At 43.4% G+C, this 24,845-nt stretch overlaps 2 protein-coding genes across 3 annotated transcripts; one reads left to right on the top strand and one right to left on the bottom strand.

Annotated features, from left to right (window-relative positions):
* Window positions 1–297: 297 nt before the first annotated feature.
* TRNT1 (tRNA nucleotidyl transferase 1) lies at window positions 298–5,239 on the top strand. The gene is made up of 7 exons (XM_056501414.1): window positions 298–623; window positions 1,514–1,707; window positions 2,222–2,360; window positions 2,556–2,682; window positions 2,860–3,053; window positions 3,222–3,472; window positions 4,136–5,239. The coding sequence occupies exons 1-7, from the start codon at window positions 482–484 to the stop codon at window positions 4,382–4,384; spliced, it is 1,296 nt and encodes a 431-aa protein (XP_056357389.1). The 5' UTR covers window positions 298–481; the 3' UTR covers window positions 4,385–5,239.
* Window positions 5,240–5,946: 707 nt separating this feature from the next.
* CRBN (cereblon) lies at window positions 5,947–23,997 on the bottom strand. Of its 2 annotated transcripts, none has more exons than XM_056501412.1 (11): window positions 23,810–23,997; window positions 20,577–20,689; window positions 19,445–19,647; window positions 18,499–18,648; window positions 17,033–17,192; window positions 15,670–15,732; window positions 15,173–15,257; window positions 14,914–15,029; window positions 12,484–12,548; window positions 11,183–11,314; window positions 5,947–9,593 (listed from the first exon to the last, which is right to left on the bottom strand). In XM_056501412.1, exons 1-11 carry the CDS (start codon window positions 23,874–23,876, stop codon window positions 9,407–9,409), a joined length of 1,341 nt encoding a protein of 446 aa, XP_056357387.1. In that variant the 5' UTR covers window positions 23,877–23,997; the 3' UTR covers window positions 5,947–9,406. The 2 variants fall into 2 exon arrangements, with proteins under 2 accessions (XP_056357387.1, XP_056357388.1); XM_056501413.1 differs by having other exon boundaries at window positions 20,577–20,686; window positions 23,810–23,910.
* Between the last annotated feature and the right edge of the window lie 848 nt (window positions 23,998–24,845).

The raw sequence follows: 24,845 nt of genomic DNA, 5'->3' as shown, positions 1-24,845 counted from the left end.
CTCGAGGATCTTGACGGTGATTCTGTGATTCTGGGAGGGTTTTTTTGGTGCCGCGCTTTAGTTGAGGTGTTAGGGCACGGGTTGAACTCGATGACCTTGATGGTGATTCTGTGATTCTGGGATGTTTTTGTAAATAATTCCCGGCCCCGCTGAGGGAGCGGGGACGGAGCGGAGCCCGGCCCAAAGGCGGAACCGCTCATGGCACACGGCCCGAAGGCGGTGCTGATCACGGAGCCCGGCCCAAAGGCGGAGCCGCTCATGACACCGGCCCGAAGGCGGTGCTGATCACAGAGCCCGGCCCGAAGGCGGAACCGCTCCCGAAACCCGGCGCCGCTCTGAGCTCATCTCTCGGTGCCGCTCTGAGCTCATCTCCCGGCGCCGCTCTGAGCTCATCTCCCGGCGCCGCCGCTGTCCCAGCTCTGTGTGTGTATTTGTGGGTGAGTGCGGGCGCGGGGCCGGGCCGTGCCGGGCCGTGCCGCCCATGTGGGCTGAGCTCTTGGTTGTGCCCCGCAGGGCCGGGCTGCGGCTGCTGCGGCGGCGGCACGGCGGGAGCGGCAGCGCCATGAGGCTGCAGGCGCCGCAGTTCCAGGCGCTCTTCACGCCGGGGCTGCGCAGCGTGGCCGGTGAGTGCGGGAGGGCGGCCCGGAGAGCGGGCATGAGGGGAGAGCGGGCCCGAGAACCGGCGTGAGGGGAGGGCGGGCCCGAGAACCGGCATGAGGGGAGGGCGGCCCCGGAGAGCGGGCATGAGGGGAGAGCGGGCATGAGAGGAGAGCGGGCCCGAGAACCGGCGTGAGGGGAGAGCGGGCCCGGAGAGCGGCCCCGGAGAACGGGCATGAGGGGAGAGCGGGCATGGAGAGCGGCCCTGAAGGCTGGTTCGGCTCGGAGGCACCGCAAACCCAGCCAGGGACACCCCTGCCATGGCCGGGACAGCTCCCACTGTGCCAGGCTGCTCCCAGCCTCGTGCAGCCTGGCCTGCGACACTGCCGGGGATCCAGGGACAGCCACGGCTGCTCTGGGAATTCCATCCCGGGCCCTCGGTTGGGATCCTCACTCCTAAACCTCCCTCACCTTATTGCCGTTCCCCCTTGCCCTGTCACTCCATGCCCTGGTAAAAAATCTCCCCGAGCATTTTTCTACTCCCATGGACTCTCAGAGCTCCTTTTCCCCTTTGCAGGCCGATTCCATGATGCTCAGTTGTTTCTGGAGAAATTTGAGTTCACGGCTCAATATGCTGTGCCATAAATAATCTGAATTCTTTCCCCTGAGTGTTGATCCCCAGCCCAGAGTCCCCAGGACCTGCCAAGGGTTAGGTTTTCAGAAAAATAAACCACAATGACAGGGGAAATACCTATGGGTGCCCAACTAGTTTGTTTTGCATGAAGCTGTGAGTTATTTGCTGTGTCCTGCATATTTGAGTGTTTATTGCTACATCTCTGATCTTAATTTTGTGAGAAGGCAGCTGATTGTGCCATGGGTTTATTGCTGCTTGGTTTTCCTTCCCTTTTCTTCCCAGAACTGTTTGAGAAGAAGAGCTATGAGCTGAGAATAGCAGGAGGGGCTGTGAGGGATTTACTGAGCGGGGTGACACCACAAGACATCGATTTTGCCACCACAGCTACACCAGCAGAGATGAAGGAAATGTTCACAGCAGCTGGGGTTCGTCTGATCAATAACAAAGGAGAAAAACACGGAACCATCACTGCCAGGGTTGGTTTGGGATTTGTGTGGATCTTTTCTACCTGTCTGTGGATGTGCAGCATGTCCAGTAGAAAATCTGTTTCTTATTTGTTAAAGTATCACAGCAAGAGTTTAAATGAGTCCCTGCTTTAAAGCCTGGAGTGATTTTTTGATTATTCATTATAGAATTCAAGTCATTATCATATTTTAATGCATGTAACCCATTCATGCTGCTGTGTCATCACCAGAAAAATCATTTTGGCTGCCCACACATGATCCTAATGTTTCCTGCTCCTGATTTCCTCTCAAGTTCTGTTTCCTCTACTTTGCTCTTAGTCCATCTTCTGCAGGCTCTGTAGAGAACAAATAATGACAGGATTATTCTCAGAATTTCCTATTTCTCAACTCTGTATGAAAACACTGCACACATTGCTGTGCATCTGTACTCACAGTACACAAACAGAGCTGAAAAGTGAGCATTTCATTTTTGCCTTTCATTCCATTTCATGGTTGTGTTGAGTAATGATGTCTGTGGGATTTGCAGCTCCATGAACAGAATTTTGAAATTACCACTCTCCGAATAGATGTTGTGACCGACGGCCGGCACGCCGAGGTGGAGTTCACCACAGACTGGCACAAGGATGCTGAGAGGAGGGATCTCACTGTCAACTCCATGTTCTTAGGTACATTTGAAAAACTCTTATGTAGGTGAAGCAGTGGATTTGAGTTTTGCCAGTGAATTCTGTCTCTGTGTCAAAGGTCTGTATAAATACATGAGATGATCTGACAAATCATACAACTTCTCATTTCCAAATGAGTGTTTTTTATTGTGTCAGTCACATTTGGAAATTCATATTCTGTTTTCTCATTTTTTCTAGGTTTGGATGGGACTCTCTATGATTTCTTTAATGGTTATGAAGACTTGAAAAACAAGAAAATCAGATTTGTGGGGAAGGCAGCTGAGAGAATACAAGAAGATTATTTAAGAATCCTGAGGTACTTCAGGTAAGAGATTTTGCCTTTCCTTGATAAATAAACTGCAGAAAGTTTCAAAAATATGCAAAAAGACACCAGTGATGTAAAAAGAGTTGAAGTTGTCATATTTCCTTTCCAAGCTAAATGATTTCATGATTGTAAGTGGAATGGTTTTCTAATCTAACATCTAGGGGTTTCATTTGACAGATTTTATGGAAGAATTGCAGAGACACCTGGAGACCATGAACCTATTACACTGCAAGCAATTAAAGAAAATGCCAAAGGCTTGGCTGGAATATCAGGAGAAAGGATTTGGGTGGAACTGAAAAAAATTCTTACTGGAAACCATGTCAATCATTTGGTTCAACTTATGTATGAGCTGGATATTGCCCAGTATATAGGTAAAGTAAAATGAAGTTTGATTTCCTACCCCTGTCTCTTATACAGACAGAATTTTGTGGAAAATTTGAGATGAAACTTGGGTTTAGACAGAAATGAGATTTTATTTTTATCCTGTGCTAACACCCACTTCTTTTATTAACACTTCTTTGCACTGTTTGTGTTTTTAGGGTTGCCACTTGATGGGAATTTAGAGGAATTTGCCAGAGTCACTAAAAACATCCAAAACCTGTCTCCAAAACCCATGACTGTCCTGACATCCTTGTTCAAGGGGAAGGATGATGTCACAAACCTGGACCTGAGGCTGAAAATCTCCAAGGAGGAAAAAAACCTTGGCCTTTTTTTGGTGAAGCACAGGCAGGAGTTAACCAAAGCCTCGGGGCCAGAACCACTTAGACCATACCAGGACTTCCTGATGGATGTGAGTGTAGTTCAGATTGCTTCATTTGGGGCTTCACAGGGAGCTGAATTCATTTTAAGACATTTCTAAAGAACAAACCTACTGTATTTTAGCAGTTCTGAGCACCCTGTGCTCTGGAGAAATTTTTTGACTGATTTAAAAATCAGGCTGAAAAATGTCACATTCAGTTTCTTGTGACCTTACCTGGGACTGGCAGGCAGTTTGCTGTGCTGAAATATGAACCAGGAGCTGGATCTCAGGAGAATTTGGCTTTTTTCTGTGGCATTCAGCTCTGCATGGAAAATCAGTGTAATTCCTGGTGTTCCTTAGGCAGCCTGGGATGATGTTCCACAGCAAAGTGAAGTCAGTTCCAGGTGAATTCTACACTTCTAGAGCAGCACCTGATACTGAGGGCAAGAGCCAGTCCCCAGGGCCAGGCCTGTCTGCCACAGGAAAGGTGATAGAGAAGGATTACAGCTACTACCTGGGATTCAGGGAGTCTCTAAGGTTCTCCCAGAGCTGCAAAACTCAGTTTTACCACCTGTGAGGCAGGACAGAGCCTTGCTTCCATAGTCCCAGCTTGTCCAAGATCTTGCCTAACAAGGGGTAATGGGAATAGCACAGTGCTGAGCACACTTGGAGCTGTTTCTGCTGTTTCACAGCTTTTTTCCTTTTTTCTCCTAGTCCAGGGAAGCTAACACCAACTCCAAGATCTTTGAGCTGCTGAAGTACCAAGGAGAGGAGCAGCTCTTGAGAGAAATGCAGGCCTGGACTGTGCCCTCCTTCCCTGTCAGTGGCCACGACCTGAGGAAGATGGGGGTGTCCTCAGGGAAGGAAATTGGGACAGCACTGCAGCAGCTGAGGGATGAGTGGAAGAAGAGTGGCTACCACATGGATAAAGAGGAACTGCTGAGCTGCCTGAAGAAGGTGTGAAGGGAATGATAACAGGACTGATTGTGCCCTGATCCCAGTGGGACTGAGCCTCTCACAGCCAGCTGAGCATTTGTCACATTCAACATTCTCATTCCTGACTCCTGCAAGGACAGGTCTCATTTTTTATTAATGTCAAACACTGTTTGCCAAATTCCACCTTCTCAACCTCTCTTTGCTGTTTTTAGTGATAAATACTGTTTTATCATGACTAAGGGCATGAAAGGTGATGGCAAGATTTTTCTCCTTCTGACTTTCTATATCCAAAGAAAAAAAACCATAAAATTGTCCCCAAAAGGTTGTTTGCATCCTCTAGATGCAAATTAAAAATCATGGAGAGGTTTTTATGTGCCTAGGAGACTGTGTGGAAATAATGGGCTCTACCTTAACTCTTTTTGTGCTTAAAGCTGGATAACAGATGGAAATACTCACTCCAGCAGTTCCCAACAGCCTTGCCTTGGAAAACCAGGCTGCTTTCTAGGACTGTTTTTATTCTCCAGAATCAGTTTTAGGTTAAAAGGATAGCTTGGCTGAGTGAGTATCGTGGATTTCCAGCAGTTTTTCAGGAATTTATCACTAAGTAAATCCACAGCAAGGTGAAGGTTCTACATTGCATTTTCAACTTCAGGTGTGAGACAAATGAGTAATGTTAATTAACATTACCAAGGGGAGATCCAGCTCCTTGCCTTGGGGATTTGGAGCAGAGCTATTCCTGGTCTTTATGAATGTCTTCCTGTCCTTGGGATTTTTGGTGTGCTGTTAAAAAAATCTGAGAGCAGCTCTTGTGTGTAAAAATCTTGTTGCAGGTTGAAGTTTTCCTACAGAACCATGAAAACAAATAAACTCCTCTGGATTTCATTTTCCTTGGATATCATTTTGCAACACTAGGTGGCAACACAGGAGCAATGCTGGGGAAAAAAAACACCAGTATTTTGGACTTTAACACAACTTCCCAGCTGCCTTTGATTTTCCTGGGATGTCTGGTCCTTTAAATAAATTATCCTGAAGGTGCCTGGGAATTTGTGGGAGCCAGCAAGGGAAGAGGGAAAGGCTGTTTGTTAGGAAGGCAAATCTCACAAGGACAGGATGGTGCTTAATTTAATGAGGTGATTAAATTGAAGCCTCCTTTGTGTCATTTCTGGAACTACTGAGATCTTGGGAGAGAGAGTGACAAAATTCAGGGTTGTAAGAGAGTCCTTTAAAGATTTCACCAAAGTGAAAATCAGCTTTAGGGCAATGGCTGTGGAGGTGGTAAAATATTAACTTAATTTTTACCCAAATTTGCTGTCAGGGTCCAACTCCCCTTAGATATTTTTAAGGACAAAAGCTTAAAATTTATTATCTTGGTGTTTAGTCATTTGACCAAATGGATACTTTGCCCAAAGTTTAGCAGGGAGATCTGCCCATGAGTGCTGAGCTTCAATTTCCAGCCCTGAGAGGGGCTGGATCCAATCCTGCTCCCAGATTTAACCACTGCCTCAAGCCTAAAGGATTGTTCAGCTGTCAGGGAACCTTTGCACAACTCTGTCCCCCAGGATTAAGGATGACAACCCAAATCATGCATATGAACAGCAAGGAATGATTTATTTAAATTGATGCTGGTAATGATTAGCCTGAAAAGACTTTAATCAGAATTATTTACTACACAGTATAGAGAGTTACAGCTGCTGTAGAGTGCATTATTAAATCAATCATTTCAAAGCCAGCTTAATTATTAGTAAGTGGAAATTGATGGGTTTAAATAGAGATTATTTGGCCAAGCTGGTCACTAAAAGGAGGGAGAACCCCATTTCCTGCATCCCTGACTGATAATACAGAGGATCCTGCTACAAATCTCCAGGGCTCACAAAAAACAGCAAAACCAGATGATTCCACAAGCACCTCCCTGAACAGTCCTTGGAATTCAGCACAAGGAGCACCTGTGCTCCAACACCTCTTTAAAGGTTTGAGGTTTCCCACTGGGCCACTGAGTACCTCTGGTTCTTTTCCACTAAAATTAACTCCTAGGAAAATGAAAGGCACGAAATAAAAAATATCCAGTATTTTAGGCAAGCAGTGCCAGTTTGGGATCTGGAGAACTGCTGGGTTTAAATAAACACTCCTTTATATTTAAATAGCAAAGGGGGAGGGAAGAGATGAAGTCTGATACACACATGGTCAAGTAAAGCTCTCCAGTAGATTACCTGACTAATTAAATGATGCTCACAATGGGTTTTAATGACCTGACAAGCTCCCCTCTCTCCCCTGGCATTCCTTACCTTTTCTGTCCTGGCCCAGCTGAGACTTGGAAGTGAAACTTCTACTTTTTGGAGCCAACCTGTTTAAAACACATCATAAACCCAAACACTTCCTTTTCCCACCCTGACAATCAGCAAAACCGGGTGAGTTTTGAAACAAATTGAATTTTATTCTTTGCAAATATTTGCAAGCCACAAGATTGGTCAGAAAAGTTGTCCCAAAAGGCAGAGAGAAGGAAGAGTTAAAGCAGAGACTGGGCTACTCCTGGAGCAGTTTACAGAGCAATTAAAGGAGAGAGAGGAACAAATGAACTGCAGCACATCCAGAAACAGCATTAATAAAAAACAAATGAGTATCTGAAATGTTTCAGGCCCAGTGTACAAGTGGTTCTACCCATCTGTCAAAATGAAACTAAAATAAATGAAAACTTGCAAAGTTACAGGCTCTGACTGGGGGTGTTGGTGATGCTTGAAAATGAGCAAGTCTGTGCTGGCAATCCTGTGATCCCTCAGTCCTGCCCACTGCATTAACTCCTGCATGAAGCTACTCACCAGTCAAAGGGGTGAATGCAGTAAATATTCATAAAATCTCTTTCCTTTGATAAGCTCTCCTAAGCAGTTGCTGTATTTTTCCATAGTGATGTTCCAAATTTTCCCAAATTCCCACCAATTATTTTCTCTTCAAAACAGAGAAAAGCATGGAAAATAGGAACCAATGGAAGGAACCCTCCCCAACTCCACACCCTGGAGTGCTGGATACTCTGGTGCCTCCCTGTAAGGACTGGATTCAGCCTGGGAAGTGTCATGGACCCCAATACAGCAAACACCACACAGGTTAAACACATGGAACAGCATCATCAACAATAAAATTTAGTGTCAATTTACTCCTGACTTACCTCAATTGTATTAGTTTACATTTGACTGTATACACAAAACACCAAAAATATGCTCATTCTGGATTCAATCATTGCCATTTTTAATTGAGAATCCAAAAGACTCAGCCAAAACCCCAAAGAACTGAACCTTTAGAAGTTCAGTGACAGCTGAAAAAAATCCTTTTGAAATTGTCCTTCCCCAGCCCCCAGTGAATGCACACACAATGCAGCAGAAGGTGCTGGGAGCACCCTCCAACTTCTTTCTGCCAGCAGCAGCCCCACTGAGGGTCACAGAACAACAGACAGGAGGGGAAAAGTAACAAAATCAGCCCAAGGAACAGCCCAGGTGTGCTGTGTGTGCAGGGCTGAGGGAAAGCCAGGCCTGGCTCCAGAGCCTTCACAAACACAGAGCATTTCCTTCTCACACCCTGCTTGGCTTTCCAAGCCTGCAATGAATCATTATCAACACCCAGAATTTTTCTGGATGAAAATGAGCCATCATCACCCTCTGTTTGCTCAGAGCCACATCCCAAATATTGCTTTGCACAGGTCACTGCCAAGCCAGGGCACTGCACATGGAATTAAATGTGTCTGAGAAGAACAGAAGCAGCACAGAGGTAGAAAGTTTCAAAGAACTAAACCTGAGTTACACAATTAATCTCTACATACCTGGCACGACAAATACCCAGCAGCAAGTCCATGGTTTGGGGAGTTTTTCCAGCTGGAGGTCCCACAGTGCCATGGGAATCAGGAATCAGCTCCTGCTGTGCCAGGCTTGGCCTTGCCCTCAGCTGAAGTGATCTGTCCCTGCTACACCTGCCTGGAGCCTGGCAGACAACAAGCAACCACTGGCTCTTGTCTTAAACCTGACTACTTTTACATCACTGTGAAGAAATTAAGAGTGAATGACAAAAGCTCACACGAAAACCAAGTGTTTATGTGCACAACCACTGAAAAAAAAAATCTCCATTGCCATCATCATAGTGCATTCTGAGAGGAAAAAAACAAAACATTAGTGGGAAAAACTGCCCCGTTTGCAACCAATTTGTGGAGCACAGACAAAATAAAAACCAAACCAAAGATCTACCAAGAGACCTCCCCATAAAAAAGCACTGCCTTTATTTCTGTTTTATTTGGAAATGTTTGCTCTTTATAAGGTGATAATGTGAAATTTTGCTTTATGATCTGAAAGTTAAAAACAAAATAATTAAAAGAGATTTTTCCTTCCCTTTGTCACAACAAGCAGTACTTAAAAATCACCTCAGTGGGGTGTTTTAGAGTCCTTCCCAAACCCCTGGACATCTCCACTGGTAAATTAACCAGCAATAATTTGGGGAAGTAACTGAAACACACTGAACAGAACATGACAATGCTGTTTACCCTCTGGGATTGACCTGTGCACTTCTTACCAACAATTTAAAATTTAAGACTTCTAAAGTCAAATGGACTAAACAGATGAGACAGCTTGTAAGGAACAGACACTTCCCCACGGGTTCCATCCTGGGAGGCAGCTGCAGTTCCAGCACCCTGAAACTCTCAGGCTGCTTCTCTCTTCCCTGGTTATTCAGCAAAAAGCTGAGAAGCAGCAGAAGCAGAGTTAGAACAGGGATTCTCAGCACACCACGTGTCAGTGTGTTATGGCAAACACTCCACAGCAGGTACTGCTATCTACCATCCCAGGAATATTGCATCAGCCAGACTCTGCTTACTGGGAATTTAGCTGGAGTTCAGTTTCCATCCCGCTTCCTTTGCTGCAGTGGGAATGACAAGTCCAGCTCAGCGTGTCCCCGTGGATCAGAGCTCCTGGTGTCCCGCGGATCCGGACGAGCAGAGGAGCTGCCCGAGCTGGCTCCGGGCTGCTGGCTGAGCGAGCAGGGCAGCGAGGGGCGGGCGGCGCCGGGCGGTCCCGGCCGTCACAGGCACAGCAGCGGCGAGCGGCCGCGCTCCGAGTCCTCGGGCTCGCCGCCGGGGATGCGCGGCAGCAGCGCCGAGCGCGTCAGCCCCCAGAAGCGCGGCGGGGCCAGCTCCCTCCGCGTGGCCGTGAACTTCCAGCCCATGTGGCTGCCGCACACCCGGCACTGCGCGATCGTCCAGGCGTACCTGGGGCACGGCAAAGGGCAGGGAACGGCTCTGAGAGAGCCGCACGGGCAACAGGCCCCAGAGAGTGACAATCACAAAATGCGTTTGGGTGGCAATCGCAAAATGGGTTTGGGTGGCAATCCCGAAAGAGGGTTTGGGTGACAATCCCCAAAATTCAGTTTGGGTGGCAATCCCCAAAATTCAGTTTGGGTGACAATCCCAATGAGGGTTTGGATGACAATCACAAACTGCGTTTGGATGACAATCCCAAAATGAGTTTGGGTGACAATCCCCAAACTGGGTTTGGGGGATAACCCCAACTGGGTTTGGGTGACAATCCCAAAGAGAGTTTGGGTGGCAAACCCCAAACTAGGTTTGGGTGACAATCCCCCACATTGAGTCTGGGTGACAATCCCCAGCTGGACTTGGGTGACAATTCCCAAACTGAGTTTGGGTGATAACCCCAAACCGGATTTGGGTGACAACACAAAATGGTCTCAGACAAGAATCCCAAACTGCATTTGGGTACCAACCCCCAGCTGGATTTGCAAAGAATCCTCAGGAATCCAGTGCCCAGCTCCCATCTAAAACCCTGCAGAACTTCAAAAAATAAAGCAAAAAACCCACAAACATCCCACCCCCAAAGGCCTCTCCTGTCTCTTCAAAGAGAGGAAGCAACCAAAGTTTTTTACTGTCCCAGGTTCCAGCACTGAGAAATGCTGGGAGCCCTAAAGAGGGCTCAGAAAACTTCTCAGAGTAAATGATTTAATGGGAATGAAAGTGATTTTTGCCCTTCTCAAATAACAGGGACTGCTGACTTCCCACAGCAGCAGAGCTTTTCTCTAACAGTTTTATGAGGTAGAACATGAATATTTCAAAGCCATCACAGAACAGCTGAGAAAACACAAAAGGATGAGCAATATTAACTCCAGATATTAAAAGTCTCCAATTTTCTTTAGGGAAAGTTAAAATGTGTGACAGAAATGCCAGACATCCTACAAGTCACTGCTCAGTTCTGTCTGATATTCCAGGAAAACAATCCTGGATGCAAGACCTGTTGTTCTTATTAGGCAAACTTTTACATCTAAACACTTAATTCTGTTACTGCCTCACAGAGGCAGACTCATTATTAATTATTTCTTTTATATATATACATATATATATATATATAAATATATTATATATATATTTCTTATATTTTTTTCTTGTATTTCTTAACATTTATTCAGGTTTTAGATATGAAAATGAATTTCACTAGACTAAATGCATTTATGTATTCTGGTTTTCATTTGCACTAAAGCTGTGTGAAAACAATTCTCCAAACAGCTGCACTTTAAATAAAACTACACAGTGAAATTTCCAGACAACACTTTAGATTCTAAACTGTTTTAAAATCTTAATATTTCCCCTTTTAAAAAGATATTAAATTCTGCAGTATTTTATGTGATTTTTTCATTTTTATTCTGCATTTTGAATAAATCTAAATTTACTTCCTTTACTTTTTAGGAGCAAAATGATGACATGTGCCTGAAAAACTCAGTATTTACTATTCCACCCTGGCAGAAAAAGGCAATTTAGGTAATTTTTAAATAAAAAAGTGCTGCTCTTACCCAGGGAACCAGCTGTGCTCTGTGGAGGGTCGTCCACTGAGACTCAGGTTGGAGGCTTTATACACAGTGAGGGTTTCATGGATGTATCCATGGGGATTCACATAGGCTGCCATGGGCCCACACAAGGATAAGCTGCAACACAAGGAATTGGCTCAGACAGCAAAGAAAAATAAAAAAAAAAAATATACAAAAAAAATCCAGCCCCAAAAGGTGGCAAATATAAACACAGGAAAAACTGCCAGATAAGCTTAAAATATTTCAACAACAACCAAAACACTTTTAGTAGAGGAAAAAAAAATACCTTGAATTATAGTATTAAAAATTGAAAGGAAATAGATGCTAATTTAAAATATCATTGCTGGAATTTGCTCAGAATTGCAGGAAAGTACAGAGAGACTCATCCTGTGCATTACTTTAACCAGCAAGTTCCAAGAAAAGCAAGGAAAATGTAACTTTAAAAATAAGCAAAAATGTTCATTTATTGCACCAACATCTCAGCATCTTCTGTTCAAAGTTGATCACACTGCCACAGCAGGAATTGTGGTGTCTGCAATCCCTTATTTGATTAGAAGATAAGAAATGGCTTTTAATTACCCCATCAGCTCCTTATAACACTGATAAAGAAAATCTGTGGGGAGTCTCTGTTAACCCAAAGCATCTCTTAACCTTGCCCTATCAGAGGGGATGGGTGATGGGAGTTCATCAGGATGAAAAGCAGTGACAAGCTGACAGCAGCAGCAATTATTTGGGAAATGTAATTGTTGTTAAAAATGGGAGATATTGTACAGGGCAAACAGAGAATGGGACCATTTAACAGGAAAATCCCTAAATTCTTAAAAAAAAAGGGATCCCAACATTTCATGGCTTAAATAGGAACCTTTCCTGCAAGCCAGCATCCTGGGAGCCTGTTTACATCCCCTAATTAGTGTGTTTTCATTTGCTCTTGTGGCCTGCTGACACATAAATGAAGTGCTGAGAAATAAAATTTGGGGTATCAAAAACTTGATTCAGAAATACCAGTATGAAAAAGTCTTTATGTGATTTAGATTTCAGTGCAAGGTGCTGGGGGTGTGGCACAACACCAATTTCTGTTCCAATATACCTGGAAATGCTGAGATTTCCTAACTTTTTATTAAAAAATAAAAGTTATTAAATATAAAATCTCTATAAATATTTACTTCAATTGTATTGGAGCCATGGCAAACCCAGCAGTTTTAAGATTTAACCCAGCCTAATCTGCTTTGCTGTGCCTGTGTTTGTGACCAAAAGGAGCTGCCCAAGATGAAGAGTAATAAACTCACCTGAATATTTCATTCTTGGTAGTTATTTCTGTGTCTTGGCATTGCTTACAGCAGAGAGATGTACACTGGGAAAGAGGAACAAAAAGGATAATTTCATTAATTTCCAGATGCATGTCAGAAGTGGGAAATAATGAAAAATGTCTCTGTCCATCAGAACAGACTTTGGACCAATTGTTTTTTCATCTGATGTAGGATATTTTTTTCTATTTTACTTATTTAAACATTAATTATTATCTAAAAAACCTAATTTTCACATCATCCCCTCACAAAAAGATCCACACACAGAGAATTGGATCTGACTCCACAAAGATAATAAATGAGCCAACCTTTTAAAGTCTCTAAAGGCTAATTTAGAAAAAACAACCTTTGCTCTTCTGCAATACAGCACAGAAAAGGCAGATGAGACAAATGCAATCATTAAGTCTTTCTTAAATTTGAGGGTACTGTAGATCAATGGGCTCAATTTCCTCACAAAAATAGGTAAAACATATTGATCTCTCTCCTGGAGATTATAACAGATTAATCCATCTTCTACAATTTCTACAAGGTAGAACTAAACAATTCATCACTGACAGTGCCCAGAAAAGCAGCATTTAAATCAGCTCAGCAGAACACTCCCATTCATTCAGGATGTGCATTACTTGTACTTTGTACTTTTTAAGGGTAATGCTGGGAAATTCCCCCAAAATGAGCCACTATTTTATTCCATGGCTCCACTTCCAAACCCCTCTAATATTGGAATTAGCACTCCCAAGTGCAATTCACAGTGTAACACCTGGGAGTCAGGCACACTCCTTAAAATAACTGAATTAACAGCAGGGAAAGCTGATAAAAGTACAATATCATTCATTGGTATCACAAAGGAAAGTGGATCAGCTCTCAGGATCAGTTTTATTATTGGAAATTGCACTCTGAACAAGCCAGGGCATCTTAAAGAACTCTGGCTAAAAAAAGACTGGATTGGAACCAAAATGCTGCTAAATAAATTGTAAAAAGCTAAATAAACTGTATCTAAGAGTGTATAATGCACTCTCCATTCTGACACCAATACAGAACAGTTAAACACATTTACAGACCAAAACACCACATGATGATGAAGAAAACACCTTTTGGGTATAGCTAAAAAGCAACTTTAACTTGAATTTATGAGGGTAATTTCAATTTTCCTGTCTCTTTGGAATTTATAGAAAATATACAATTACTGAACATGAACAGCTGTCAGCAGCACTTGAGTATCAGGGTGTTCAACTCAGAAAAGATAAGTGAAATTTAGTCTGATTACAGCCCCAGGCAAAAAACTGCCCACTTCTGCCTCAGAATTTGGAAGAGAGGGTTTCTGTCTCCTTTCTTTAAATTTCTGGTGCATGAGCTTTGGAAAGAGGATCACTGTTAAAATGACCCTCAGGTCACTTTTCCCCAGAAACAGGCATGAATTTAATGACAGTAGTTTTCAGGCAAACAGGCAACATTTCCACTGCTCTGTATCCATTAGACAAACACAGTACTGTTATTTAGAAAATATCAATTATTATACAGGACTGTAATACACAAAAATAGAACATTTGGAACATTACAAGGCCATGGCAATGGAAAGAAGGGAAAGGAAAAAAGTTTTTGAACATCTTAACAATAATCTTAACAAGAAATAAATGTGCCTTTTACAAAAAAGATCTGTTTAGTCCAATCTTTACATTTATGCTCAATATTATGAAGATTTTGCTACAAAATCCACAAGTTTCCAAGGCAAAATGATACTAAATTGTGGTGTCAGTGTGGGGCTGTGATGGTTGTTAACACCACTGCACTTCTAGCACCATCTCCTGGCTAAAAAAGTGCTGTGCCACACTGAAATACTTCCAACAAAAGAAATAATTGTAATTGTAATTGTAATTGAAATTGGAATTGGAATTGTAACTGGAATTGGAATTGTATTCTATTCTATTCTATTTCTATTCTATTTCTATTCTATTCTATTTCTATTCTATTTCTATTCTATTCTATTTCTATTCTATTCTATTTCTATTCTATTCTATTCTATTCTATTTCTATTCTATTCTATTCTATTCTATTCTATTCTATTCTATTCTATTCTATTCTATTCTATTCTATTCTATTCTATTCTATTCTATTCTATTCTATTCTATTCTATTTCTATTCTATTCTATTTCTATTCTATTCTAATTCTATTCTAAATTCTATTCTAAATTCTATTCTAATCTATTCCACTACATTGAATTATGTTTCTTGCTTGCTACCAAACATAATCCAGCACTGAGAAATCATTTTCCTTTCGAGCAAACTTTTGAAGAAAGAACAAGACACCCAAATTAATGTGGAAGGATTAGCTGGCAATTCCATAACTTCTGGAAGAGACTGTAACAGGCAGCCCTTTGCTGGCAGCTGGATGGGCAGGAAAGAAGAGCTACTCACTTTGTTCATGATGTCCAGCTCACAGCGCAGCCTCTGCACAGCGCTGCCTATTTTGAGCAACTGGATACGTAAAGCATCATCAATGGGCAGGCAGGCAGCAACTCTGTAAGAAAAATCTAGAAATGAGAAAGCAGCAGGTCTGTTAGAATTAACAGAGAAATAATCCAACTGTTCCTATTTACCACAGGTAATTATCTAAGCTGTGGTTTCTTAAGAAAGTTAAAAAAAAATTTAAATGTGGGTTTATAGAATCTCGTACCTACTGGGTTTGATGGAAGAGATTCATCTTTGAGGTTTTCATCCCACTCATGGAGTTGCCTCTTGACTCTTTCCATCAAGGTTTCCTTTTGTTAGAAGAAAAGCCTAATTTAAATACATAGGTATTGCTGTTTTCTTCTTAGGAAAAAAACAAAAGGGAAGCAAAATGTAGAGTAAGCTCTTTTCCCTAAGTGGACAGTATATTTTAATTGAAGAATAATTAAAGAATCACTTTGTACCAATATATTTTATCTGTTTTTGTTCTGAGACAACACAGAAGGAAACAGAATCTCTGCTATCCCTCCCAGACATCTGCTCTAGGAAGGAGGGAACCACAGAGAGGGAAGCCCTTCCTGATCTTTTCATATCACACTGAATATAAAATGCTTTAAAATGGAAATTATGAGCCAACAAAATTTAGGCTTTTATATTATCCCATACTTCATTATTACAACTATAAAGCTCACTGCAGGTTATTTGAGTTAAAGGTGAACTTACAGCATCATAGAGAGAGTAGAGCCAGGGGGGCCAAGATGTCAAACTTGCACAGTGGAACTTCCTCTGAAACCAAACCCACAAATATTTATTCTTTAATAAAACCAGATTTTAGGGACAGGTTTGGTTTAAAAAAAAACAAACAATGAAACAGGGGAGACAGACCTGATTATTTAAAGATACAAGGAATTATCCCCATCAGGACCAGCACTTCACTGTGAAGCCTCCAAACCCATTTTCAGATGCACTGAGGGCTAAGCCTTCTGAACAGGACAACACATGGATTTTGTCACTAAACCTGTCTCTGCATTAGGGCATTTCTGATGTATAGTAATAAAAACTTATGTCTTTCAGAAGGGTATCTATCTGAAATGGAGACAGTTCAAAATTTAAGTGCTATTTACAGTGCATCTGTTCCTAAGTCTTCACCAGCTGTCTCTGGAACCACCAAACTTCCACCAGTGTAATGTCATTTCCTTAATTAACCAATTTTCTCCAGTGATTTCTGAACACAGAAATTTAAAGCTTTAGTTAATAGAAGTCTAAAAAGCTGCACACAACACAACCACATTGCTTTTCAAAAGGGGAGCTCATAGTGAACTGCAAATATGTACAAATTGAATTTTAATCTCCCCCTTGAGGACAACTCTCCTCATTTACAAATTACACCAGTAGAGAGATGGAGGTCAACAGGACAATTTCCCTGCTCTGGATCTGCATCCCAGGCTTTTCATTTCAGCTTCACCTGACAGAACCAGCCTTGGAAAGGGATTCCCATCCCACAGCCCAGTGTTTCTGAGCTCATTAACTCACATGAACTTGGGCAGGAACTCTGAGAATCAAGAGCTCTTTGTTATCAATGGAGGTTTTTATTTGATTTTGAGGGTACAAGAGTTCAAAACCATTGAAGAAAAAAGCAAATCCAAACATGAGTCAATTTACCAGGACTCTGTATTAATTTTTGGAGGTAGTTCCAAAGATCTGTACAGAGATGGAAGATTTCAAGGTAACCTGTCTGTGTCAGTGACCAAAACAATGGAATAAATAATAGCTACAGATACAAACTGGCAGAGGTTTCCCAGAGGGGCTGTGGACTCCTCAAACCTGGAAGTGCCCCAGGCCAGGATGGACAGGACTTGGAGACACCTGGGATAGTGGAAGTGTCCCTGCCCATGGGATGGATGGGCTCTAAGGACCTTTCCAACCCAAACCACTGTGTGATTCCAAGCAGGAGCCTGGAATTTGCCTTCCCTGCTGTGCCTCCTCCTCTACAGATGGAATTGGACCCTGATTCTCAAGATGCCATCAGATATTAAGACACAATATACCAAAACAAACTAAGCAAAGCTGTAGAATAACTTCTCACCTTCTGGTACTTCTGCCACCACTGCCTGAGGGCTCTGTCCTGCCAGGAGGGTTTGGAGGAGGGAACCACGTGGCACCTGCTGAGGGACTGCAGCTGCACTGCTGCCATGGTGGGGGGCAGCACTCGCTCAGGCAGGATTTGGACTTTAGCCTGCTGGATTCTGAGAAAGGAAACAAAAAGATCAGCTCTACACTTACTTTTTAAATGTTTTCTCAAATATATTCACATTAAAATATGGCTTTTACTGCTTATGGGAACACAATGGATTAATCACTCCACAGCACTAGAGAATTTAAACAACAACCCATTCCACCTCAACTTCTTTTTATTTTAGAGCACTACAGATCTGTTGGGATTGTGGTGGACAGAAGTACAGACAGATTGGCAGTAGCAACACAGCTGAATGTTCCACAGTCTCAGCACTATAGATTTACATTTTTGTCTCCTCAAGTTACTTTTGGCATAAATCACCAGCTCTTCCATCTCAATGCCTCAGTTTAGCTGAAATGCACTTTGCTATCTTCAAATCACAAAAGCTGTGCTCAGCTAGAGGTCAGAATCAGCAGAAATAGGATACAGACTCTGATCAGATTTTAATATCCCAGCATCAAAGGTCACCCCTTCCACAAAGACCTCAGCATATGTTATGTGGCTACTGAGAATGCTGTCCAGCAGGAAAGACTTTGTGTTTTATCAGGATAATGCAGTAGAAATCCTGAAATATTGAGGGGTATGTCAATACAAATTTCTAATTTTCTTACAGAGAAAGCACTGAACTGGTAACTTACAATAAATTATAAGATTATGTTGTACCAAAAGCACTAAGGAATCAGAAACACCAAGAATTATGGAAATATCTTCTTGCTAAGGAGCTCTGGACAGTGAATTCCCAGTATCAAAGCTGCTGCTGCTGTCCCAGCACTGCCACCATGTGTCCAAGCAGGGCTTTTCCTAAGCTGTAACATCCAGTCTGTTTTTTGGAGCCAAACAGAGAGCAAACAGCACAGGAATTCCTCATTTCTTCAGCTGCAGGTGACAGAAATGCTGCTCCCAGGCCTCTTTCCAAAGCCATGCTGAATTGCAGGATACAGGTGAGTAGCTCCAGATTTACAGATCTGGAGTAATACTCCACAAGCCTTGCAGGAAATATTACAGAAGCTCCAGCAATTGTGCTAGGTATTGTCACATGCTCCCAGATCAGTGCTGGAGCTCTGGCCAGTGACACTGCCATGGCTCAGGGCACAATGCCAAGGACTTGAAAATGAGGGAACACTCAGCATATTCCTACTGCATGTTCAGGATCTTAATCACTTGTAGAAATGGAAAAAGGCATTAATTACATAATATGTTAAAACTAGTGAGAAGAGCCTCTAAATATCACAGCTATCAAACTGGAATATAGAAAATAAGAGAATACTCCTATCAAAGTTGACTTGAGTATAGAATTAACTGCATTATTTTCTTACCCATCAGACTGTGTTCGTATTTCAAGCACCTTGAACCTCTGTCTTCCTATTGCTTTCACCTTGACTGTTTCAACTCCATATTCCTGCTCTTCTCTGTAGGCATAGATTTCTGCTGTGGTTCCAAAATGTGCTTCCCTCTCATGTGCATTACTAAAAGTAACAGAATTAAAGAGAAATTAAATGAATTACCCCCCTCCAGACAGCACTGCTAATTCAGACTCCAGTCTGCCTGCACTGACTGTACATGATTGGTCTAATCAAAAAAGCAATTTTTGGTGAAACACGTTTAACTAATCACAATAATAATTTTTCCATTATAAAGCAACGTCTATTGTTTTGGTTGGTTGGGGTTTTTTTACCAGGTGATTTGGTTTTATTTTAGGGTCCAGATGTGACATTCTGGGAGCACAGGGATCTGCAGGCACTGAAAGCACCAACATTCTTTGGATTTACTTCATAACAGGAACTCTTCCCACCTCCCACACAATTAATCCATAGTAAATTGCAGGGGGAAGAGGGAGGAACATTCCCAACTTCTTCTGGCACTGATCAGCTTCTCTCTTTTCCACTTTTCTATCACCTCCTGTCTCCCAACTCTACTGTGAAACATTTGCCAGTGCTTGTTAATTCACACACAAAACAAGCAACAATACAGCTCTCAGAACAAGAATGTGACTTTTACATTTCAGGTCAAGGCTTACTCTTTAACAAGCTGGAACAAACAGTTACTGATGCTCCAACAAGGAAGCAGATCAGCACTTGCTGTCTCTCCACACAAACACGTGATGCTGTCAAGCACTACACTGCCCTTACACACTGGGGACAATTTCTGTTAAACAATTCCAGCTCGTTATAAGCACAGAGCTGATGCAACCACCTGCTTTTGCTTTAGTATGCACAGAAGCTGTGCTAAAAGCAGGCTGCATTCCAGCAGCATGGCTGTTACCTGTATGCCAGGACTGCAAAGGTCCTGTCCCTCTGGATCAGGTTCCTCACCATGCTGACCTCCTGGGGGCGGAAGAGCTGCAGCGGCAGCGTCTGCCCGGGGATCAGCATCACCATCAGCCGCGGCAGCACCGGGATCAGCTGGCAGCTGTCGTCGTCGTGCAGCGTCCTGCCGTGGAACTCCTCCATGTCCGAGCCCAGGTACTGCAGGGAGCGACACTCAGCGGGGCAGCACTGCAGCTGTTTCGGGGTTAGACAGTTTCCAACCCCGGGATGCTGCCAGAGTCCCCACAGCTCAGAGCTCAAGGCAGAGCCCCAGCTACTAGCTGAGAACAAAGGCTGAGATCGTGTTACAAAGATTCCGGAGATAACTTTGTTTCTTCGAAGGGAATTGCTTACAACAGTCTAATTACATCAGGCAACAAAGGGGTTTTATAGCTTTCTGGAGGATTGAACTTCTAACCAATAAAAACTACAAATTACAAACTAACCAATTACCTTAAAATTCTAAGTAAGCAAAAGACCAATTACCTCATGACTTTAATAACCAACAGAAATCTTAAGAGGTAACAGGAGTTTTGATAACGAAAAGGGGCCCTGTTTCAAGGAATTTCTTTGTTTTAAGGAATGGCATCCCAGGGGCATATTTTAGGGGAAGTATCTTCTACAGGACACCACAGAGCTGCTCTGCTGGCACAGCTGGGCTTGCTCAGCCTGGAGAAAGCTCCAGGGTGATGCAATTCCTGCAGCTGAAGGAGCTACAGGAAAGATGGACAGACTCTTTCCTAGGCATGGAGTGCCAGGACACAGGGAATGGCTCCCACTGCCAGAGGGTAGGGCTGGATGGGATTTTGGGAAGGAATTCCCCCCTGGCACAGGGTGCCTGGATCCCTGGCAGTGCCCAAGGCCAGGCTGGGCATTGGGAATTGGAGCTCCTTGGGATAGGGGAAGGTGTCCCTGCTCAGGTGTGTCCAGGTGTCCCTTTAAGTTTTTTCCAACCCAAACCATTCTATGTCTTATGATTCTATGAAAATAAAATTAAGTTTGGGGCTTAAGAACAATATAGCAAAACTATGCAAAACCCATCAAAATCGTTTCAGGATATATTTAATGGATCATATATAAAAACATACCATATGTGATGTGGGCAAACTGGTATCAAAATTAATGATGTTTGGCTTCTCAGCTTCTTTACCATCTTGGTCTTCCACTTCCATTTCATTGTCATCCTCTTCCTCACTCTCTACTGAAAAGCACATACAGAATATTGAGCAGAAGTCAATCAGCAAAGACTGAGATACTGAGAAAAACCTGAGAATCAGGGAAATGCATTCAGCATTCCCAGGCTACAGCCTTGCACTGGGAAATAAACCAGAGGAAAATAATTTTCTTGCTGTTACGGGAAAATCATTATTCTATAGAAAGGGTCAAAAGCTGGTAATTTATTTCTGAAAGGCTAAAGAACAACTTCCCTTGGAAGAAAACAATAAACAAAGGCTGTCAGTTCAGGTTTGCACTACAGTGGTACTTCCTTATCTCAGCTCTAAAGGTTTTCTGTCTGCACACCAGGATCCAGATAAATTCATTCCTTGTAGGATGCTGAGTAAAGTGTCTGAGGCTGCACAAACCTCAACAATCAAACTGCAAGTGAGTAAGAAGCAGTGGGAAATTCCGTATTCATGCAGAGACTCCTGCTGGTATTTTAGACAATTTAATTGCTGCCAGCCTCTGCTGTGTGTACACCAAACACAAACCCAGCAAAGGAACTCCTGAGGAAGCAAATCACCAAGTGATTTCAGATATAAAATAGTATTTGAAAACTACTGCTTCCTTCCCATTTCTCAGCCAATTCTAAAGCAATTTTCAGGCAAGAGGACAATTAAATTATCAGTCACTGCCTTAACTGACTCTATTTCTTTGAACACAAACACTATTTATACACCATGTTCTGTCTAAACTACATGTTAGCATAAACCAATCTCCAAGATTCTTACACCAAGAGCTGCTGGGTAATAATCCCAGGGATGCTGAAAAACATCATTTAGACCTTGAAAGCTATTACAAGATGGAAAAAAAATATTTTTACAATTGTTTGTCTAGTTGCCTGCCTTTGCAATTAATACCTTCTTAAAAAATAATCCAGTTGAAAATGTAAAAGGTGGAGGGGTTCTCTCATCCTGAAGGATTCTGCAGGGAAATCTCAAAAAAGAAAGATGTTGCAGAAGCAAAGGATTTTCCTTCAGAAATGGGAGCACAACTAATTTCACTATTTCTGAGTGGGAGGACAAGAGAACAGTGAAGAAGACATTAAAAGCTGATTTTAGAGAACCTTTTTTCCCCTCTTTGGCCTGCAGACACATTTGTTAAATGCTCCCACAAAATGTTTAGTCACTGGTCTTACTTCTGCTTCACCTCACTTACGTTTTCTTAAATAGTTCATAGTTTACAGAACCTGCTCTTACAGATCCATCCTATATTGAATTTATCTCAGCAAGAACTGATCCAGCACGACAGGAAAGGAGGTTACAGACTCTCCTTGGTATTGTACCTAATTACAGTCCTTCCAGCAGTGACACACCATCTGCCTAATGACTGTTAAAAATACTCCACATCTAGATGAAATTTCTTATATCCAATTAGCAACCCTAACCATGAACAATTACAAAATGTTTAAGATGTCCAAAACAGCCATTATTTTGCTTAGCTTGATGGAGGGGGAGAGCAAGAAGTTTTTATTTGGTTCTGGGGCATCACTGCAAGATGGGGGAGGGAATAAAAAATATTCTGATTTTTCTATGTGCTCCCATCCTGCATCCATCATTAGCAGTTTTAACAGGCAGAGGCTGTCCCACTTGTTTTTCTGAACACAGAAGGAATTAGCAGCAGTTGATTGGAAAGAATTGTGCCCTGCAAACTTTTGCTGGCTGCTGCCAAGAGCTCCCAGTGGCTGCTGCGTGGTGGTGGCAGAGGGACGATGACTCATTTCACTGCAGCAGCACCAGCCAGCCCAAAACACAGCAAACCTGGTGCCTTCCCTCTCTCCTCCCTCTCAGCTGGCAAAACAAGCCAAAGCTTTTACACCCCCAACTACTGGGTTTTATTTATCTTCAAATTCCAGGATTAGCAGCACCTCCAGCACACAGGAAGGAGGGAAAAGCAAGAGCTGAAGGCTTCCCTGTATAACAAAAATCACATTTCCCTTGTGTTGATTCACTAACACAACCCAACCCACTCTCAATGCCTTTGTGCAGAAATGAGGAAATATGACCCTCATTTAAGGAAAAGAGACATGGTTATATGCACATCATATCAAGGTTATATTGAGGCTGTACTTCCTAAAATATTCAGGAACTAGCTTGTATTAAGGCTGTATTTCCTAAAATATTCAGGAAATAACTTATTAAGGTGATATTAAAGCTGTATTTCCTCAAATATTCAGCCAAAATTGCTTATATTGCAGTGATATTAAGGTTGTATTTCCTAAAATACTAAGGAAATATTTTCTTATTATTGAAAACATACAGGCCTAGAGAGGTCACAGAATTTCCTGCCATGGGAAATGATGCTGGTTGCTGGCAGGATTTCCTGCTCCTTTCTCCCCTGCATGCTCATTCTGAAATAATGCTTCTTTCCAGCTAAGCACGAGCTGCTTCCCAAACCATTGGATCTCCTGTCAGTGTGTGCAGAAAGCCCATAATTATGCAATGATAATGCGTAATTCCCTGGTGAGGAATCGCACGGGTGTGTGTGACAGATAAGCCGGGCAGCACACGGGATCCAGCGCTGCCCTCCATGCAATCCCGAGCTTTCCTTGTTTATTCTCACTGCAAAACAGCGCTGGGACTTCCCAGAGCAGGGTTTTCCTCGGCCTGGGGGTTTCACTGTGCAGAGAAGTGCCCGCTTTGCTCACTCTGCTGGAAACCTCACCGTGCTTTTCCTGCATCGGCTGCCCCAGGCACCGGCCACCGCCTGGCCCTTTCTCCAGGGAATATCTACGAGTTCCGTGGAACACCCACGGCCTCCGGGGAATATCCACGAATTCCGTGGAACATCCCCGGCCTGTATGGAACATCCCCGGCCTGTATGGAACACTTCAGGCCTCCGTGGCTCGGCACAGCCCAGGGCAGAGGCCGCAGCGCCCGCGGCCCCACGCTGGCCCTGCCCGGCCGGGAGCGCCCACAGCTCCGCGGGCCCTCAGCGCTCACCCGCCCCCGATTCGCTTCCCTTCTCTTTCCCCCTTCCTTCCTTTTCTCTCCGCCTCCGCTTCCTTCCTTTCCCTTCTCTTTTCCCCGTCCCCTCCCGGCCCCGCCCGCCGAGCCCCGGCCCGGCGCCTCCCCCGCGGTGCCCCGGCCCGCCCGGCCCTCACCGGGCACCAGCTGGAGGTGGTTGCCCATGTTGTCCCGGGGCTCTCCGCCTCGCTCCTCGGCGGCCATCGCTGTTTACCCGGAGAGCAGCCTGGGAAGCGGCGGGGCGGGGGCAGGAGGCGGGCGGAGGCCGGAGGAGGAGCCGGGCCCGGCCCGAGCGGGGCCCGAGCGGGGCCCGAGGTTCCTGCTCAGCCCCGGGGCCGTGGCTCCCGTGATAATGATAAATGATTCCTGTTAACCATAGAAGTTTGTATAAACCGGAATACTTGAAATAAGAAAAGAACATGGACCTAGATAAAGGGAAATATATGATTAAACCCATTCTGTTTAAATCCCCCTGTTATGAATATTGTGTATACCAGTTTGTAAAAGAAAAAAAAATGGGTTTTCCATAGTCTGAAAGGTTTTTTTTGCAGAATCAGATTTCCTGCCTTTGTGTGATCAATCGCACACGATCTGCTAAAGATCAGACTTCACTTCTCCTGTTTTTATCTCCCAAGACCAGATGGTTACATGGCAAATTGTCCAGAGAGCTGTTCCACGAATTTTGGAAGTTTCTTTGACCACCACTGCTTACCTTGCAGAATTACTACAACAAAACAATACCAATTATTGATTCCTACAAAGAAAGCCAGACTATAAAAAGGGAGCTGCAAACCCAGTTCTGTGGAAGCGTGGGGCGGGCAGTGACCCCTCACGTTTTTCCCAGCGCTGCTTGCTCTGTTTATATAAAATAAAGCAATCTAAATTTTGCTGAATATCGAGACTTTGTTTCTCATTTCTAACAGTGTCGTGCCCGGACGGGGACAGCAGGGCTCGGGGGTGTCAGGGGACAGCGGGTCCTGCTCTGCCCACAGGGCTCGGCCGGGTGGCACCTGCGGCGGGTCCTGGGTGTGGAAATAAAAATAAAAATAAATTAAAAAAAAAAATCTCGTGCGAAAATGGCTTGAAAATAAACTAAACACAGTATAAAATAAAAATCTATCAGTGCAACAAAGACTTGGAGGGAGTGCAGAGAAAGGTCAGGGAGGTGCTCAG

Source organism: Oenanthe melanoleuca, chromosome 12 (genome assembly GCF_029582105.1).
Source record: "Oenanthe melanoleuca isolate GR-GAL-2019-014 chromosome 12, OMel1.0, whole genome shotgun sequence".
Lineage (NCBI taxonomy): Eukaryota > Metazoa > Chordata > Aves > Passeriformes > Muscicapidae > Oenanthe > Oenanthe melanoleuca.
This window is presented reverse-complemented; position numbering and strand designations above follow the sequence as displayed.